The sequence below is a fragment of the Mobula birostris genome, chromosome 1, assembly GCF_030028105.1.
Source record: "Mobula birostris isolate sMobBir1 chromosome 1, sMobBir1.hap1, whole genome shotgun sequence".
In the NCBI taxonomy this organism is placed as follows: domain Eukaryota; kingdom Metazoa; phylum Chordata; class Chondrichthyes; order Myliobatiformes; family Myliobatidae; genus Mobula; species Mobula birostris.
Window position 1 is genome coordinate 186,008,090 of NC_092370.1, and position 19,957 is coordinate 186,028,046.

General features: G+C 40.2%; 1 protein-coding gene across 5 annotated transcripts in view; it reads left to right on the forward strand.

The window, feature by feature from the left end:
- The window catches only part of akap6 (A kinase (PRKA) anchor protein 6), a 349,373-nt gene that overhangs the window by 100,547 nt on the left and 228,869 nt on the right, over positions 1-19,957 (forward strand). For all 5 annotated transcript variants that reach the window (XM_072267349.1, XM_072267339.1, XM_072267358.1 and 2 more), the window contains one exon: positions 12,443-12,565. In XM_072267349.1, coding sequence (XP_072123450.1) covers positions 12,443-12,565 — 123 coding nt within the window. The remainder of the gene's footprint in view (positions 1-12,442; positions 12,566-19,957) is intronic.

Consider the following 19,957-nt stretch of genomic DNA (forward strand, 5'->3'; position numbering starts at 1 on the left):
ACTCCTAAGGTTCCTTTACCTTAAGCTCCCTAATCAAATCTGGGTCATTACATCCAGAATTGCTGTTCCCATAATGGGCTCAAACACAAGCTGTTCTAGCAAGCCACCTCATAGACATTCTACAAATTCCCTCCCTTGGGATCTAGCATCAACCTGATTTTCCCAATCTACCTTCATTTTGAAATCTCCCATGATAATTGCAATATTGCCCTTTATACATGCCTTTGTAATTTATATCCCACATTCTGGCTACTGTTTGGAGGTCTGTATGTAACTCCTATCACTTTTTTTTTACTCTTGCAATTTCCTAACTCTATCCACAAGGGTTCTACATTTTCCAATCCTATGTCACCTCTTTCTAAGGACTTAATTTCATTTTTTTTTAACCAACAGAGCCACTCCACCCCCCGCTGCTTACCAGCTGCCTTTCAGTACAATCTGTATCCTTGGATGTTAAGCTCCCAACTATGTTCTCCTTTCAGCCACGATTCAGAGATGCACACGTCATAGCTGCTGATCTCAAACTGTGCTACAAGATCGTCTACTGTATTCCGTATGCTGTGTGCATTCAGATATAACACCTTCTGTTCTACATTCATCAGCCTTTTCAATGTTGGCATCTGTTACACTTTAATTCCACTCATTGCAGTTTTTCCCTGTCATCTGTCTGTCCTTCATAGTCTCACTGCACACTGCATCTACTTGTATACCAACTATCCCATCCTCAGCCCTGTCACTCTGGTTCCCATTCCCCTGCCAATTTCATTTAACCCCTCCCTCACAGCTCTAATGAACCTGCCTGCAAGGATCATTGTCCCCATCGGGTTCAGGAGTAACCCATCCTTCCCTAGAAGAGATCCCAATGATCTAGAAAACTGAAATCCTGCCCCCTGCACCAAATCATCCTATTCTTACCCTCACTGGTGCCTAGCACAGGCAGCACCCAGAGATTACTATGGAGACCCTGCTTTTTAGCTTTCTGCTCAGCTCTCTGCATTGTCTCTTCAGGACCTCCTCCCTTTTCTGACCTATGTCACTGGTACCAATATGTACTATAACTTCCGGCTGTTCACCCTCCTCCTTTAGAATTCTGTGGACCTGATCCGAGATACCCTTGACTGTGGCACCCCTGGGAGGTAACATAACATCTGGGTGTCTCACATCCACAGAATCTGCTTTCTGCTCCTCTAATTATGGAACCTCCTGTGACTACTGCACTCCTCTTCTCCCCCACCCCCAGCCTCCCTTCTCTTTCAAGCCAGAGATCCATACTCAGTGCCAGAGACCTGGTTGCTGCAGTTTCCACGGATAGGTCGTCCCTCCCTACAGTATCCAATGCGAAATACTTATAATTGAGGGGAATGGCTATGGGGGTACTCTGCACTGGCTGCCTATTCACTTTCTGTCCCCTGATAGTCACCCAGGTACCTTCCTCCTGAAATCTGTGGTGACTACCTCTCTCAAGCTCCTACCTGTCACCTCCTCATTTTCCTGTATGAGCTGAAGGTTATTCAACTGCAACTCCTATTCCTTAACATGGTCTCTTAACTTGGTGCAGTTCATGCAGCTGTAGTTATCAGGGACACTGGAGGTCTTCCTGAGTTCCCACATCTCCTGCAAAGAATATACCACTTTGTCCAGACCCATTCTCAGCACACTAGCTATGTACTAACAGAAAGATACTTACTGAAACCCTTATTATTTACTTATAGAGATCCCCCGCCTGTGCTTGCTCAAGCCTTTTCTCACCTAAGCCTGTTGAGCCAAAGCCTGACCACTCTAACAATGGCCCTCTCACACAATGGCCACTCTGCTTACACCTCCCTTCTTTTTATTGTCCCTGCACCGATTTCGGCCTCCCAAAAAGAGCAGAAAGCTCTTTTAAAACCTCATGCTGCGTCACCAACAAATTAACTTTCACACTGATTTCAGCTCACCTGGGAAGGAGGCAAGAGAATAGGGTTGAGAGGGATAATAAATCAGTCATGATGGAATGGTGGAACAGTCTCGATGGGCCTAATGGCTTAATTCTGCTGCTACATCTTATAGTCTTATGTGAATGTCTGCCATATACAGTATGCACTTTTTTAACAGATGAATGAACCACGTGCACACATTCTAGTGTTTCTCTATATGCTTTGTTCTGGAGAATATGGCACTTGCAAGTATAAAAGTATCAGTAGAATGGATAACACAGACATGTATCACTATGGTATCAAAGGCTATGGGCAACTGCTGGTAAATGGGAATAGTATCGGTGGGAATTTCCTTCTAATCTCCATGTTGGCATGGGCATGGTGGGTGAAGGATCTTTTCTCTGGGGAATGACACTCTGATCTATGTGGTTATCAGCAAAATAATCAGAGGTAAATGAGTTTTTTTGCACTGTATAGATAATCGTGATTTAGAAGTCGCACCCAAAAAAGCAAGGGAAGCAGATGTATTCGTAACGTTCAAAAGCAAATTGGATAAGTACTTGAAGGGAAGGATGCAGTTACGGGTAAAGGGAAAGTCAGTATGAGTAAATGGATGGCTGTTTCAAAGGTCCTTCACTGGCAAAATGAATCAAATATCTTTCTGTGATTCTATAAAAAGGTATAACCCCACATAGAAGGAACTTCCTTATTGTCTTTGTACTGAACTGAATAAGCTACAGGTTTTGTTGCACTTCCAATCTAACATATACTTGAGTCTGAAATTTCACACATCTGTATTTTCAGTGAGAAACAGATGACACTTTTTTCTTTGCTGTTTATTAAACAACAGGAATCCACATTGATTCTATTTTCTTAATCAAATAGACACACAAAATGCATGAGAGAAAGATCTGGTGGTGTCAGATTCCATTGCATTTATTGTTCAATGACGATGGCCAAAACAATTTGAAAACCATTTTGTTTTCAACAAGTTGTCTTTATATTTACCAGATGCCTTTGCCAATTATGTGGACAGCTTACTGCTTAATATTTTTTTTCTTGCAGCTTGTCTTGTTGCTTCTACTATCATTTAATTTTGGAAGGAAATGTGTGACAGCTTTGGAGAAAAATTGTCCTTTCAAGGACAATGAAAATGTAATTTTTATCTTATATTAAAAGCATGTATCAGTTGTATTGTTTTGTACCTTTTTACATACAGATAAGGTTGTCATTGTAGAAATCAATCTGCAATGAGAAGCACTGGCTATTTTTATTTAAGGTTTACAACATGCATCATAAATAAATTGTATCAATTGAAATATAAAATATTAACCAACTAAATGTTGATATCTAAATTTCTTTTGCATTATTAATGATATGGACATTACTTCTTAATTTAATTATGGTCCAAAATAGAATTCTAGAATTTTAGTAAGTCACTTGGGGAACCTGAACAATCTGAATCATTATTGCAGTCCCTCTCCCAGTAATTCAGATTGATGGCATTAGTAGTAGTTCATCTGTAATCCATCTTCGAAATATAATGAGTTGTCAGACTTCTGAGAATATTATACTTTCTGACAGTCAAGTGTTGGGAAATCAATAGCTTAATAAGGGCATGAATACTTGTTAAAGTATATTCACCGAGAAGCTCACAAAAAGCAGTAGATACTGAAAGTTTGAAATTTGAAAAAGCTGGAAACACTCAGCAGGTCAAGCAGCATCTGCAGAAAGAGAAATGGAATCAATGTTTCAGTTTTCTAGTGGGAACAATGTTAACAGGCTTACAGGAGAAATGAGAATTCTAAGTCTGCTTTGTCTTAATGCTAATAAGTGACAACCAAAAAGCCTGGACTAGAATTTTTCTTATTTGTAGTTGAAAGAACTTCCAAGTCTTTGCATTATCTACCATGGGTGTACATTTTAAAGGGAAACTATAATTCATGGACAAAAATGAGGGTTGGCACCACTATGCCTAAAGATGGTATTTCAAACTCCACCTTCACTCTCAGCTCAGTCAAGAATTAGTTACATTCAGTGTTAAAGAGCTTTACCCACAGCGTGAACCACACATATGCTGTATTTATTTTTTAATCAAATTTAACAAAGTCATGGATTTCTGAACATTTTTTTTAAATTTGCTTCGCAAATTAAGACTTACTGAGCCAGAAAGTTAGTTTCAACATATGCTTTGGTTATGCAACGTGGCACAAAGTGATATATTATGGAGGTACAGCTCTTGATTAAAGAGGGGGTCTCACTATAATTCAGCTTTCACATTACTAAGCTCAGCTGTTACCTCCCTGCCCCAATTACATCGTTATTTAATAAGTCAGGAAATATAGAGGAGGCTTAACCCAAAAGCAGAGCAGCAGAGATGATTTAGCAGTAAACGATATTTTACTAATAAACTGCAAAATAGTAAGTCAAGAGGAACCACAAAACAAGACAGAACAGATAATTAACGTGACAAAGAAACAAGGTTACTGTAGGCTAGGTAGAACTGGTTGAGACTGGCTGGTTCATTAGGTGAACAAAGGACTGTGGATGCGAACTGGGTTTAAATAGGCTGCAGGTGATGAGTTGAAAACAAGTGGCGGGTGACCCTGAACATCCCAGGCTCTAAGAGACATTTGTCAATGGCTGTGATGCAGAAGTGGTGAGAGATAGACTCGGTAGGGTGCTGCACACACAGGGTTTGGTCCAGAAAGTTGCCTGCTGCACTGGACTCCATCTGAGCCTCCTAAGTGTGAGAGCTGATGGTCTGTGGAGGAGGACAGAGTGAGTGAGTCAGGCCATTGGGCTGGAAGGAGAGACTTGGCACACATGTTTTTCCACCAGCGCACAAAGGAAATTAATGTGCGCACAAAAGGTTAGTTACCTAAATTATACTTACTGAAAATAATCTTTTAGCTAAATGTTTCTATGAACTAGTTAGTCGGTTGTTCAAGTACCACAATGCACGTCACTAATTTACGTCACCTCACCTTTACTGTTCCGGTTTGTACAGCTGCATCACGGCGGCAGCCATCTTTGGCAGACAGTGTTCATATCATAAAGTTTACAAAGATCTGTTTCAAATGCTGTAGATAGCTTACTAAGTTTTTATTGAAAAAGATCATTCAAATGACCTTGTGGCTAAATACTATCACAAGAAATTGATAAACATCACATACAAAGTAGCTTCAGTCCTGACGAAGGGTCTCGACCCGAAATGTCAACTGTACCTCTTCCTATAGATGCTGCCTGGCCTGCTGCATTCCACCAGTATTTTGTGTGTGTTGCTTGAATTTCCAGCATCTCCAGATTTCCTCATGTTTACAAAGTAGCTTTGCAGGTCTTAAGTGATGCCTATGATGAACTGGCTGCACTGTGCAAGATCCTTGTGACGACAAACCAAGTTATCAGAAGATTGATACTGATGAGAGAGATAAGGGAGACAATGGAGAAGCGTTCAAAATGTTAATGAGGGAGGAGAGAGACAACGGAAGAGAAACACAATTAAGAGTATTGACAGACCAGTTGCTTTGAACCTGAACTGTTTGAAGTTTGATGGACAGGCAATACCCCAGCAGGGGGATAAAAAGAACAGGTTCGCTAAGGCACGAGACACACCACGAGATCACGAGATAACGAGACCCTGGAAGAGCGGTGTGCCCCCACAAGTTGGTGGGAGTTGGAGGTCTGGTCGCGGGAACTGACCACAGACGCACAAGGTGAAAAGGGTACAACGGTGGGAACCTGGTGTGTGTGTCCGCCCTTGCCTGGGTGCTGGGTTCACCGCGGAAGAACGGTCGTAACCGGAGCGGAGGGATCACAGTTGGTGGCCACAGAAGACATAACAAAGGGTCCGCCCGAGAGCTAACTGCGAAGAACATTAAAGGTCTGTCTGAATCAGATTTGCATATTCCCTCTCTCTCTCTCTCCAACGGCACAACAGCGATTACTGTGAACTGTACTGAGCTGAACTGAACTCTGCGTCACTTGAGACTGATCATTTTACCCCTAGACTGCGATAGAGCTTGTTTGATTCCTATTACCCTAGTTCTGTGTACGTGTGTGTTCTATCATTGCTAACCTGTTGCATTTATATCCTTGCAATTAGAGTACTATGTTACTTATTTCTTTAATAAAACTTTATTAGTTCTGTTAAACCAGACTCCAACTAAGTGGTCTATTTCTGCTGGTTTGGCAACCCAGTTACGGGGTACGTAACATTCTGCAAAAGAGTGGCCTGACACCGATTGATTCACTTCATTTTGCACGAGGCAAAATTAACAAGACAAGAAAGCAGTATCTGGGAGACAATGTTTCGTGGAGTTAAAATTTTGCTAAGCCAACAATGTGAAGAAAACGTCACAGTAGATACAAGTTCGCTGTTGACTTTTATAAATAGTCTTTGTGTTCATTTAGAAGAAAGTTTTCCTGAAGATGAGGTACAAGAATGGTCAGCTTTTGATTTCTCCGCAATTGCAAATTGTGACTTCACACTTGGCGATGAACAAGTTAATGCCTTATGTCTAAAATATCATGATTTTCTAGCTGAAAATACCGTAATAGTTAGACAGTTTAATGATTTCAAATTTTCTGTGCAAGAAAAAATTAAATCCAAACTGATTTCAAACTTTGCTCAAATGGTGGCATTTGTACTTCAAAGTGAACAGTTTTGCGACCTTGCACAGTTGATGAACATTGGGGGAACCTTTCTTGCATCTAGTGCGGACTGTGAGCGAGGTTTTAGCCTAATGAATCAACTCAGAAACAAGCTGAGAAACCGTTTAGGTGAACGTCATTTGGATATGTTAATGAGAATCAAAAGCTATCAATTAGATGGAAGTTCTATTAGTTTAGATAGAGTTTACAAAGAATGGGTAAATGCCAAAGACAGGAGAGAGAAAAAATAACTGAGTGACTTAAATATGTATGTTATTTTGTTGTTACTCTGTGCCGTTTTATGTGAAATATTTTGTAAACCTACATAAACTATGCCATATGTGCATTCAGTGCGCACATACTTTTGTCACAGGAAAAAAATTTGCACAACATAAGATTTTTGTGCACACTGACTACTAAAAATTAGAGGGAACATTGCGTGGGTGATCAGCAGCTCCACAGTAAGCACTCAAGTTGTTTCACCACTGACACTCATGCTCTTGAGGGGTTAAGGGAGCTCTCCCTAGCTTTATGGGTTCTGCAGATGCTCACGATGAGGGCCCTGCAACCTGAAATCGTTCTGGGACCGGAACTGGGATTCTGGCTGATCATATGGAGGGTCGACTGTCAATCGGAAGGCCAGAGCAATGAGGCTTTCAAAGTCTCTGGACATCTCTCGGATGGACAACTTGTCTTTCAAGCACTCTGAGAGGCCGTGATGATCATGGGTCAGCAACAGTTCTGCAATGTAGCTGCACTCCACCGTGAGCGTCCTGAATTTGATGGTGTAATCCAGCACCAAATGTGAGCCTTGACACCGGTGAAGTATCTGCTCTGCTGCCCTCCTTCCTCTTCCTGGATGGTCGAAAATGTGGAGCATCTCAGTGGTGAATTCCTTATATTGATTCCAAGTGGTGGTTTTATTGTCCCAGTTAGCAGCAGTCCAGATCTGAACTTGTCCAATCAGGAGAGAGATGTCAATGATTCGGTCCATGGGATTAATAGATTTGCGGCTAAATTTGCTGATGATACAAAAATAGGTGGAGGAGCAGGTAGTGTTGAGGAAACAGAGAGCATGCAGAGAGACTTAGATAGTTTAGGGGAATGGGCAAAGAAGTGGCAAATGAAATACAATGTTGGAAAGTGTATGGTTATGCACTTTGGTGGAAGAAATAAATGGGCAGACTATTATTTAGATGGGGAGAGAATTCAAAGTGCAGAGACACAGAGAGACTTGGGAGTCCTTGCGCAGGGTACACTAAAGGTTAACCTCCAGGTTGAGTTGGTGGTGAAGAAGGCGAATGCAATGTTGGCATTCATTTCTAGAGGTACAGAATATAATACCAGGGATGTGATATTGAGGCTCTATAAGGCACTTGGGAGACCACATTTGGAGTATTGTGTGCAGTTTTGGGCTCCTTATTTTAGAAAGGACATACTGACATTGGAGAGGGTTCAAAGAAGATTCACGAGAATGGTTCCAGGAACGAAAGGATTACCATATGAGGAATGTCTGGAAACTCCTGGGCTGTATTCCCTGGAGTTCAGGAGATTGAGGGGGGAATCTCATAAAAACATTCCTAATGTAAAAAGGCCTGAATAGATTAGATAAGGCAAAGTTATTTCCCGTGGTAGGGAAGTCTAGGACAAGAGGGCATAACTTCAGGATTGAAGGACGTCCATTTAAAACAGAGATGAGGCGAAATTACCTTAGAGAGAGGGTGGCAAATCTGTGGATTTGCTGCCACGAGCAGCTGTGGAGGCCAAGGCACTGGGTGAATTTAAGGCAGAGATAGATGGGTTCTTGATTAGCCAGGGCATCAAAGGGTATGGGGAGAAGGCAGAGGAGTGGGGATGACTGGAAGAATTGGATCGGCCCATGATTGAATGGCAGAGCAGACTCAAGGGGCCAGATAGCCTACTTCTGCTCCTATATCTTATGCTCTTATGACAAAGGCAATCTTGGCTTGGTCTGTGGAATAGAGAGGGATGGAGCTCGAAGTGCAAGATGCACTGAGACAGGATGTTGTGGCATCAGGTTGGGGATCCTTTGAAGCATTCAGGCACTGGAATTTGGGGCTCCGAGCGAGAAGGCTGACTAGCGCGGGGTTGCTGTATCGAGATAGAAAGTTGGTTGTGAGTGTACAGCAGATGGTCAGTGGTTTCCTACTGCATCTGGATTGTGTACTGCTGTCAATGGATGACTTCCTTTAGGTGAGCAAACTCTTCTGGGTCAATTGTTTGTTTACCATTGCTGTCAGGAAATGTAGAGGAGTCTTAACCCAAATGCAGAGCAATGGAGACAATTTAGTATTAAATGATATCTTACTAATAAACTGCAAAATAAAAAAGCCACGAGGGCCCATAAAACAAGAGAGATCAGGTACATAACACAACAAGTCAACAAGGTAACTGAAGGCCAGGATTAAATGGCTGAAGCCTGGTGGTTCAGTGGGAGAACAAAGCACTGTGGATGAGAGCTGGGTTTAAATAGGCTGCAGTTCTGTGACTTCTGCTAGCTGAGTGGAGATGTGGAGGTGCTTGCCTGTGTAGACCTGACAATAATATTTTATAAATACATTTTAAACATACAGAAAAATATTGTTCTGTTTAAATTTTGGAAGAAGTTGATACTCCAACTCTCTTTTATGGTTGGTTTCTCTTGCAAATGCCTGAGACATCTACAATTATAATCATAACATTGTATTATGTGTTGTATGTGATGTCATTATCATTTCCAACTTTTAATCCTGGGATTTGTTTAAACCAAAAGCAACATTCAATATAAAATCACTGTTCATGTAAACGTGTGACAGAATGTCTTCCAAAGGGTGTTAATGGATACCACGTAGGAAATAAAGGAAATTCTTGTGATTGGGGGAAAACAGATTTGAACTGCACCATGGGGAGCAAATTCAAAAGGAGATAAAGATAGTGACTACAGATCATGGACACTCCAATCACATACAGTAGTATCATAGAATAGTTTTACCTCAGGAGGAGGACATTCAGCCAATTGTATCCATTTTGGCCTTTTACCAAGTCAACTCTCCAGTTCCATTCTTTTGCCCTTTCTGCAAAGGCTTACATTTTTTTTTCACAGTACAGTTTTCAAATTCTCTCCTGAAGGCCATAATGAAACCTGCCTTTGCCACATCTGCAGGCAATGCATGTCAGGTTTGGGGTTATAGAAGTATTTAAATCTTGAAAGCGATGGGATTTAACAGGAATGAAATTCAATGATATGTGCTTTGGTGTTGATATCAGCCCTGTATTCTGGATTAGCTAAGGTTTGTGAAGAATGAAGGTGGGAACCTACAGTAAAGTTAATCCTTGGGCTAGAAGTATGGAAGGAATTTAACAGGCAGTATTTAGGCTGTTATAGGCAGAGGTAGACATAATTACATTTAGCTCTGAGCTAACAGAAAGTAAAATTTTCCACCAGTGGGAAAGGACTTTTCCACCATGAAAGGACTTTTAGGGAGACTGATGGAGATGCAACCAGAAGTACTACTAAATGTCAAAGAAGAAGCATTCAATGATTAAGAGAAAAGCATCAAATTATTTTTGAACTGAGTTCTTTGTGGCATCGAATAACTCAACAATTTAATAGATGCGTAGTTATACATCATCAAGGTTTAAGTTCAAGTTAGTTTAAGACAGATCAGATCACTGCTGCTCAAGACAGATGTCGCACTCCAATGTAATATGGCCATGGCCATTTGAAACAGCTTCTGAGAAGACATTTCTACTGTGTAACCATTCGCAGGCTGTCCATGAAGTGGTTAAAATCAAGTTTCTAATACATGTAAGAACTCTAAACGGCACACTATAGAAACATACTTATTTTTAAATTCACTGAGTACACTATGACGTACACTCAGTGGGCCTTTTATTAGGTACACCTGTATACCTCTCGTTAGTGCAAATATCTAATCAGCCAATCATGTGGCAGCAACTCAATGAATAAAAGCATGCAGACACAGCCAAGAGGTTCCGTTGTTGTTCAGACTAAACATCAGAATGGGAAAGAAAGTGATCTAAGTGACTTTGACTGTGGAATGATTGCTGGTGCCAGGAAGAGTGGTGTGAGTATCTCAGAAGCTGTTGATCTCTTGAGATTTTCTTGCACAGCAGTATCAAGAGAAATAGTGTGAGAAATAAAAAAACACACAGTGAATGGCAGCTGTGTGGGTGAAAATGCCTTGTTAATGAGAGAAGGCAGAGAAGAATGGTCATTCTGGTTCAAGCTGACAGGAAGGCGACAATAACTCAAATAACCATGTGTTTCAACGGTGGTGTGTAGAAAACCATCTGTGAAAGCATTCCATGTTGTACCTTGAAGTGGATGGGCTACAGCAGCAGAAGACCACAAGCATGCACACAATGGCCACTTTATTAGGCGCAGGGGGTATATAGATCTAAGCTAGTGCAGATTGATTCTACTTGTGCCTGATTCTGATCACGGGCTAATTTTATCTGTCGAAGAATGATGTGAAATGCATCTTTCATCTTTCTTAAGATTTCACATTAACAGCATAGATTTTTGGATAGAGTTAACCATTTCTAAGTTTATGATTAGGAGGGATAATAAAACTAAGGGTGAAAAATAATAAAAGAAGGCATGAAGCAAAGGAACCTGTAATAACCAAATGATTTTTAGCATAGTTAAGTAAGTATGAAGTATTAGATTCATGATAAGGAAAATGAGGTAGATGCTACAAAATCTTTGGCACAGAGGAAACGTTATATGGGATTACAAATACACGGATACCAAAGACTGTTGTTGTCTCCCTCAGTGTTTACCATCCCTCCCAATCTGAATCGTTCATTGATTTAGAAATGGTACATTTTATTCAAAAGTTCAAATTGTTCACTAAATTGGTACCTCCAGGCTATTCAATCATATTTCTGACAATGCATACTTTCTTATTCATTGGATTGTCAGCATAAATTACGTGATAATGGTCAGGGATACCCTCAAGCAGGGATTTCTGCTTTAAGAACAAGCAAATTGAATCAACCAACGTTTGAGAGACACTTGCACCTAGCTGGTCTGACTATAATGAACTCAGGTGTAACCTGAATTTTAAAGGAGGAAGCAGCATTAATAGATATTGGTTCAAAAATCAGCCATCAGGCTCCTGTACCAGCATGGATAACTTCACTCACCTCATCTCTGAACTGAGTCTACAACACCTGGACTTACTTTCAAGGAGTCTACAACTCATGTTCTTATTATTGATTTGTTTATTTTATTTTATTTGCACAATTTGTCTTCTTTTGCACATTGTTTCTTTGTCAGTCTTTGCTTGTGTGTAGTTTTTCATTGATTCTATTGTATTTCTTCATTCAACTATGAATGCCTGCAAGGAAATTAATCTCCAGGTAGTGTATGGTGACGTATATGCATTTTGATAAGAGATTTACTTTGAACTTTGAGAACTACTTAAAGGGCAAGACCAACATTGAAAGGAGATGACTCAACAGGATGAACAATGAAAAAATCGCACATTCAGCACACTCCAACCACTTACTGTAATTTAAAAATATTACCAGTGTGCTACATTTTTGAGCGACTTTTATAACTTATTCAGTTATCATTGTGGCTTGCACTCTTTCCTATTTTTTGCAGAATGTTATAATTTTACAAATGGCTCCATCAAAACTGATTGCACATATAGGCACTTGTTCAAAGACCTTTAATCAAACAAAGCCAACCAGGACAGGAAAAGTTCAGTAGCTGACATCACAAATAAGTAAATTCCTATTCTGTCAGCATCCTTGTAATTATTGCTGTCTGCAAAGACAACAACATTTAATTTATTTTAATAGCAGTTACTGCCTCTTAACATCTTCACTTCTTCTCCCAGGGCTTTGTAAATAAACTCGATGAATTGATTTGTTGGTTGTTCGAAGCGATGGAAACAACAGAAAACTGGACACCTCCAAAAGCTGATACAAACAGCCTGAAACTTTACCTAGAAACTCATTTGGTAAGGAATGAACTCCCAAATGTTCACTTTAATAGAATTTAACTCAATGGTTTTACAATATTTTGTTATGTAATACTCATTTGTGTAAAGATAAAGATAAATGGCTAAAAATTTACCCATGCATTGATTTTTAGTTGTAGCTCAAAACAGATTGCTGTGAAAAAGCTTTCTCAATAATAGATAGAAAATATCTATTCAGTTTGTTAAAAAGTGAAGTTAAAAAGTTAGCAAAGGAATAGTGATGATGGGGGTACTAGACTGTTATAAAAATCCTCTTTGAGGAAGGAAATCTGCTAGCCTTACCCAGTCAATATGTGACTCCAAACCAACCAAAGGTGTTGCCTCTGAAGCTTCTCCAAAAGTAAGAAATACAAAATGCTGGTGGAACTCAGCAGGTCAGGCAGCATCTATGGAAATGAAAACAGCTGACGTTTCAGGCTGAGACCCTTCAAGTAAGCTGTTTAGACCAAATTCACATGAAACCTTTGTTAAACGTCAGACTGACCATAGCTTGAATTTCAGGTTCTGTTCTAGTCACCTAGAGAAGGTTGTAAAGAGGGTGCAGAAATTTTCACTAGAGCAGTTTCAGGCATGAGGGATTGGTTAGACTACAGAAGATTGTAGTGTTCTCCTTAGTGCAAACAAAATTGAGAACAGGTTCAATAGGTACTTGCAAAATCTTCATGTTTAGATAGGGCAAATAGAGTGCAGCTGTTGGATGGTTTGAGAACTAAGATGGCCAAGTTTCAAAATAATGACAAAATACACAGGGAGAGTATGAGTGAAGCTTGGTTGGAACACAAAATTTACTATATTCCTCACCCCCTCAGTTAAACAGGGATTTCAGAAAGGGATTAAAAAGGCATCTGAGGGAAAATAATTTGCAGGAGCTACGAGGAAAGGACATGGGAATTATACTGATGGAAGTGTTCCTCTGCTTAGACCATAAGACATAGTAGCAGAATTAAGCCATTTGCTCCACCAAATCTGCTCCGCCATTTAATCATGTCTGATCATTCCTTCCCTCCTCAGCCCCACTCCCCGGCCCTCTCCCTGTAAACTTTGATGCCATGGCCAATCAAGAACCTATCAATCTCTGCGTTAAATATACCCAATGACTTGGCCTCCACAGCTGCCTGCGGTAACAAATTCCACAAATTCACCACCCTCTGGCTAAAGAAATTTCACCGCATCTCCGTTTTAAATGGATGCCCCTCCGTCCTGAGGCTGTGCTCTCTCGTTCTAGACTTTCCCTCCATGGGAAACATCCTTTCCATATCTATTCTGTCTAAGCCTTTCAACAATCGAAAAGTTTCAATGAGATTCCCTCCCATCCTTCTCAATACCAGTGAGTACAGGCCCAGAGCCATCAAGTGTTCTTCACATGATAACCCTTTCATTCCCGGAATCATCCTTTTGAATCTGCCCTGAACCCTCTCCAATGTCAGCACATCTTTTCTTAGATAAGGAACCCAAAACTGTTCACAATGCTCAAGGTGAGGCCTCACCAGTGCGTTATAAAGCCTCAGCATCACATCCCTTGTATTGTAGACCTCTTGAAATGAATGCTAACATTGCATTTGCCTTCCTCACCACAAAATCAACATGCAAGTTATCCTTTAGGGTGTTCTGCACAAGGACTCCCAAGTCCCTTTGCATCTAAGATTTTTGATTATTTTTCCCATTTGGAAAATATGTAGCTTGGGTTATAATACACATGCAGGACAGCAAGTACCTTTTCGGGTCTTAAATTCCTTTATCTGTTTTAGATGTTTTATTGCAGAAAGAGAGTATTAAAATGAAAACAACAAAATAAATTTTTAACACCTGTTCCCACTATTACAATCTCAGTTTAACTTCAGACCACACCCTTGTTACGTATGCAGTATGAAAATAATTAAAATGAAATATACAAAACTATACGGTAGTGGCAATTCTAAAAAAATACTAACTATGGTAGAATCCCATCAACCCTGTACCTTATACAGAATATTGAAAATTTGAATAAATACATCTCATCTTAACTGAGAGATATACTCACATTTGGCACACACGTGCTTAACTTCCAAACATGTATAGGCTAGACCTAGAAATGAGTTCTCCTCGCTCACAACTAGTAGGTCGATTAATGAACTTTGCAATCACACCATTCCAGCGTTGATCAATTTACTCACGAAAATCTTTCCTCACCAAACCTGGGAAAAGCATTCAAACATCATCCTTTCTAGAAAATGGCAACTCTTCGTTCTATTTCACACATGCAAAGTGACATCATTATTTTCTCCTAAAGGCACAAGCAGCTATTTTAGCATTACCAAGGTGAATACATAAGTGCACTTTAACAATAAAAAATTATATTCAATGGTCACCTGGTTACATTTATTTCTTTAACCAAAGTGCATGACCATGCATTTTCCAACATTGTATTTCATCTCACTTTCTTGCCCATTTTCCTAATCTGTCTAAGTTCTCTGCATCCTACCTGTTTCCTCAACACTAACTTCCACCAATCTTTGTATCATCAGCAAACTTGGCAACAATGCCATCTATTCTGTTATCTAAATCATTGATATACATCACAAAAAGAAGCGGTCCAAACACAGACCCCTATGGAATACCACTAGTCACTGGCAGCCAACCAGAAAAGGATTCTTTTATTCCCACTCACTGCCTCCTACCAATCAGCCAATGCTCTAACTATGCTAGTAGCTTTCCATAATACCATGGGCTCTTAACTTGGTAAGCAGCCTCGTGTGTGGCACCTTATCAAAGGCCTTTGAAAGTCCAAATATATAACATCGACTACATCCCATTTATCTATCCTACTTATAACATCCTCAAAGAATTCCAACAGTTTTGCCAGACAAGATTTTTCCTTAAGGAAATCATGTCCTATTTTGTCCTGTGTCTCCAAGTACTCCATAACTTCATCCTTAACAATTGACTCCAATATCTTTCGAACCACTGAGGTCATGCTAACTGGTCTATAATTTCCTTTCTGTTGACTTCCTCCTTTCTTAAAGAGCGGAGTGGCATTTGCAATTTTCCAGTCCTCTGGAACCATGCCAGAGTCCGATGATTCTTGAAAGATCATTACTAATGCCCCCACAATCTCTACTGCTACCTCCTTCAGAACCCTAGGGTTCTGTTCATCTGGTCCAGGTGACGTATGTACCTTTAGGTCTTTCAGCTTTTTGAGCACCTTCTCCCTTGTGATAGTAACTGCACTCACTTCTCTTCCCTTACACCTTTCAACACCTGGCACATTGCTAGTGTCTTCCATAGAGAAGACTGATGCAAAATACTTATTTAGTTCATCTGCCATTTCATTGTCCCCTGTTATTATTCTTCCAGCCTCATTTTGCAGTGGTCCTATATCCACTCTCATCTCTCTTTTATTTCTTAAATATTTGAAAAAGCTTTTTCTAACCACCTTGATATTCTTTACCATCTTGCTTTCATATTTCATCTTTTCCCTCCTAATAATTCTTCTTGCTTTCTCTCTGTAGGTTTTTAAAAGCTTCCCAATCCTCTGTCTTCCTGCTAATCTTTTGCTCTGTTGTATGCCCTCTCTTTTGCTCTTACATTAGCTTTGACTTCCCTTGTCAGCCACAGTTGTACTATTTTGCCATTTGGGTATTTCTTCACTTTTGGAATACACATGTCCTGCACCTTCCTCATTTTTCCAAGAAACTCAAGCCATTGCTGCTCTGCTGTCATCCCTTCCAGCATCTCCTTCCAATTTACTTTGGCCAACTCTTCTCTCATACCACTGTAATTTTCTTTATTCCACTGAAATACTGCTACATCAGACTTTGCTTTCTCCTTATCAAATTTCAAGTTGAACTCAATCATATTACGATTACTGTCTCTTAAGAGTTCTTTTACCTTAAGCTCCCTAATTGCCTCTGGTTCATTACATATCACCCAATCCAGTATAGCTGATCCCCTAGTGGGCGCGACGACAAACTACTCTAAAAAGCCATCTTGTAGACATTCAACAAAGTTATTCTCTTGGTATCCATTACCAACCTGATTTTCACAATCTACCTGCCTGTTAAAATCTCCCATGACTATTATAACATTGCCCTTTTGACACAACTTTTCTACTTCTCATTGTAATCTGTAGTCCACATCCCGGCTTCTGTTTGGAGTCCTATATATAACTGCCATCAGGGTTCTTTTACCCTGGCAGTTTCTTAACTCAACCCACAAAGATTCAACATCTTCTGATCCTGTGTCACATCTTTCTAAGGATTTAATGTCATTCTTTACCAGCAAAGCCATGCCACACCCTCTGCTACAGTATCTAACTTTGGACATTCAACTCCCAACTGCAGCCATCCTTCAGCCACAATTCAGTGATAGCCACAGTGATGAACTGAGATCTAACATTTTGAGTACTGTATTTGCTACCCTTTTTGATTCTGCATCCCTAATGCACTGATACTCACCCTGCTGGCTGCAGTTTTGTCTTATCATTTGCCTGCTTTTCTGTCAGTCTGACTGCATGCTATCTTTGTTTTTTACCATCTATCCTATCCTGAGTCCCTTCATCCCAGTACTCATCCCCCGCCAAATTAGTTTAAGCCCTCTCCAACAGCTCTAACAAATCTGCTTGCAAGAATATTGGTTCCCCTCAGATTCAGGTGCAACCCCAGAAGAGATTCCAATGATCCTAGAACGTGAAACCCTGCCCCCGCACCAACTTCTCAACCATGCATCTATCTGCCAAATCATCCTGCTTCTACCCTCACTGGTGCGTGGCACAGGTAGCAGTCCAGAAATTACTACCCGGGCGGTCCTGCTTCTCAGCTTTCTAGCTAGCTCTCTAAATTCTCTCTTCAGGACCTCTTTGCTTTTCCTTCTTATGTCATTGGTACCAATATGTACCGAGACATCTGGCTGCTCTCCCTCCCTCTGCAATTGCTGTGGACACAATCTGAGATGTTCCTGACCCTGGCACCTGGAAGACAACATGCCACCAAGGTGTCCTGTTCAGACAGAATCTCTGTCTGTTCCTCTGACTGTTGAGGGCCCTTGGGGCGCTATTGCAAAATAATATTAGTGCATTAAATACCTATAACAAGTAATAAGAATCCTAACAATTATATTATGCTATAAACATGACATATTAAAACCAAGATTCTGTAATGATTAAATTGTAGTTTGCAGTTTCTCTTCACTGAATGCCACTTCTTCTTCTGGTGAATACATCTGGACTTTAATTACTACAGCGGGCTGTGCTTCGTGTCCCATCATGGGTGTAGTCAAAATGATGATAAATGGAAGTTTCAGAATTGTAAATGGATTCTTGTTGTTCTTGTTGTCAAAGGCTTACTTCACAAGTGCAATCTGTACTGCTAAAAATGCTGTAGTTAACGTTCAGTAACATTAAGGCTTACAGGACCATTGATTATGAAATCAGGGTGCAAAGTAATTTCCTTATTATTTCATGCTGTTCTTCTCAGGATTTTCTGACTAGGTCAAGAGCCAAGCTATAATTAATTGCTTTGGTGCTTAATTAAGTTAATTAAATTAATTATCAGTGTAAGCATCATATGTATGTGTCTAATTATAATCAAAAACTAAATACTTGTTATCATACATTCAAGGCATAAGATTCAGTGTTACATTTTATTTCAATAGATACAATTTAATAAACACAGTAACTAAACTTAAAGTATAAATAATTTGTAAATATGTTTATAACCGTTTTGATTTTGGCAGTGGAATCTTGATGCCCAATCAGCTACTGGTTGAGGTTGCATTCACAAAATGATACCCTTTAGTTACCTGCTAATAATATACTAAGGCCTTTTACTGCATGCAAGGGAACTTTTCATGAGGAGCTGGTGACAATACCCCAATTTAATATACATGTTCTGCTACCTTCAATGTCTCAGGTATATCAACATGCTGCTCTTGGGAATTAGCAATCAGAGTTACGTTCATGTAAATTCAGATTCATTTAATTTTCATTGATAAGGGAGATCATGGCCAATGTCATTTCACAAACACTTCCTATGTCATATCCGAACACAGAGGAGGAGAATTCAACATGGTAAAGACATTCGGCTTGTCCAAGGTTTGCTTCCATTTCCCGTGCCACCCAAACAATGCAACAGCAATGTTCTGTCAATGCAAGATTTAGTTTATTGGTTTGTATTCTGTGGTGGTTTGCTGGATAAACATGTCTTATGCATTTGCACTGTTTAAAAGACCCAAATTTCAATCATATCTTCTTTGGATCTGCAATCTGTACCAGGGCAAAAATGGGACATCTGATCATAAAGTCATGGAACACTAGGGCACAGAAACAGGCCCTTTGGCCCATGTGGTTCAGGCTGAAGCATCAGTCTGTCTAGTCTCATTGACCCGCACACGGACCATAGTCCTCCAAACCCATACCATCCATGTACCTATCGAAATTTCCCCTAAATATTGAAATCAAACCTACATCCACCATTTGCTCTAGCAGTTCATAAAACACTCTCAACACCCTCTGAATGAAGAAATTCTCCCTCACCTTCCCTTTAAACATTCCACCTTTCACCCTTAACCTAAACCTCTAGTTGTAGTCTCATCCAATTTCAGTGGAAAAAGCCTGCTTGCATTTAGCCTATTTATATCCCTCATAATTTTGTATACCTCTATCAAGTCTCCCCTCAATTCCAGGGAATGAAGTCTGAACCTATTCAATGTTTCCCTATAACTCAGATCCTCAAGTGCCGGTAACATCCTTGTAAATTTTCTCTACACACTTTCAATCTTATTTACATCTTTCCTGTAGGAAGGTTACAAAAACTGCACACCATACTTCAAATTATACCTCATCTACATCTGAAACAATTTCAACATAACACCTCAACTCCTGTATTCAATACACTTATTTATGAAGGCCAATGTGCCGAAATCTTTCTTTACGACCCTATCTACCTGTGATTCCACTTTCAATGAATTATGGATCTGTATTCCCAGATCGCTCTGTTCTACCACACTCCTCAGTGCCCTGCCACTCACTGTAGAAGACCTACTGTGCTTGGTCCTCCCAAAGTGCAACACCTCACACTTGTCTGCATTAAATTCCACCTGCCAGTTTTCAGCCCATTTTTCCAGCTGGTCCAGATCCTGCTACAAGACTTGCTAGTCCTCCTTGCTGTCCAGTGTCCACTGCACCCCTAATCTTGGCGCCATCTGCAAAATTTGCTGATCCAGTTTACCATATTATTAGCCAGATCATTGATAAAGACGACAAACAACAATGGACCCATCACTGATCCCTGAGGCACTCTGCTAGTCTCAAACCTCCAGTCAGAGGGGTAATCATCTATTACCACTCTCTGGCTTCTGCCACTAAGCTAGTGTCTAGTCCAGTGTACTACCTCATCT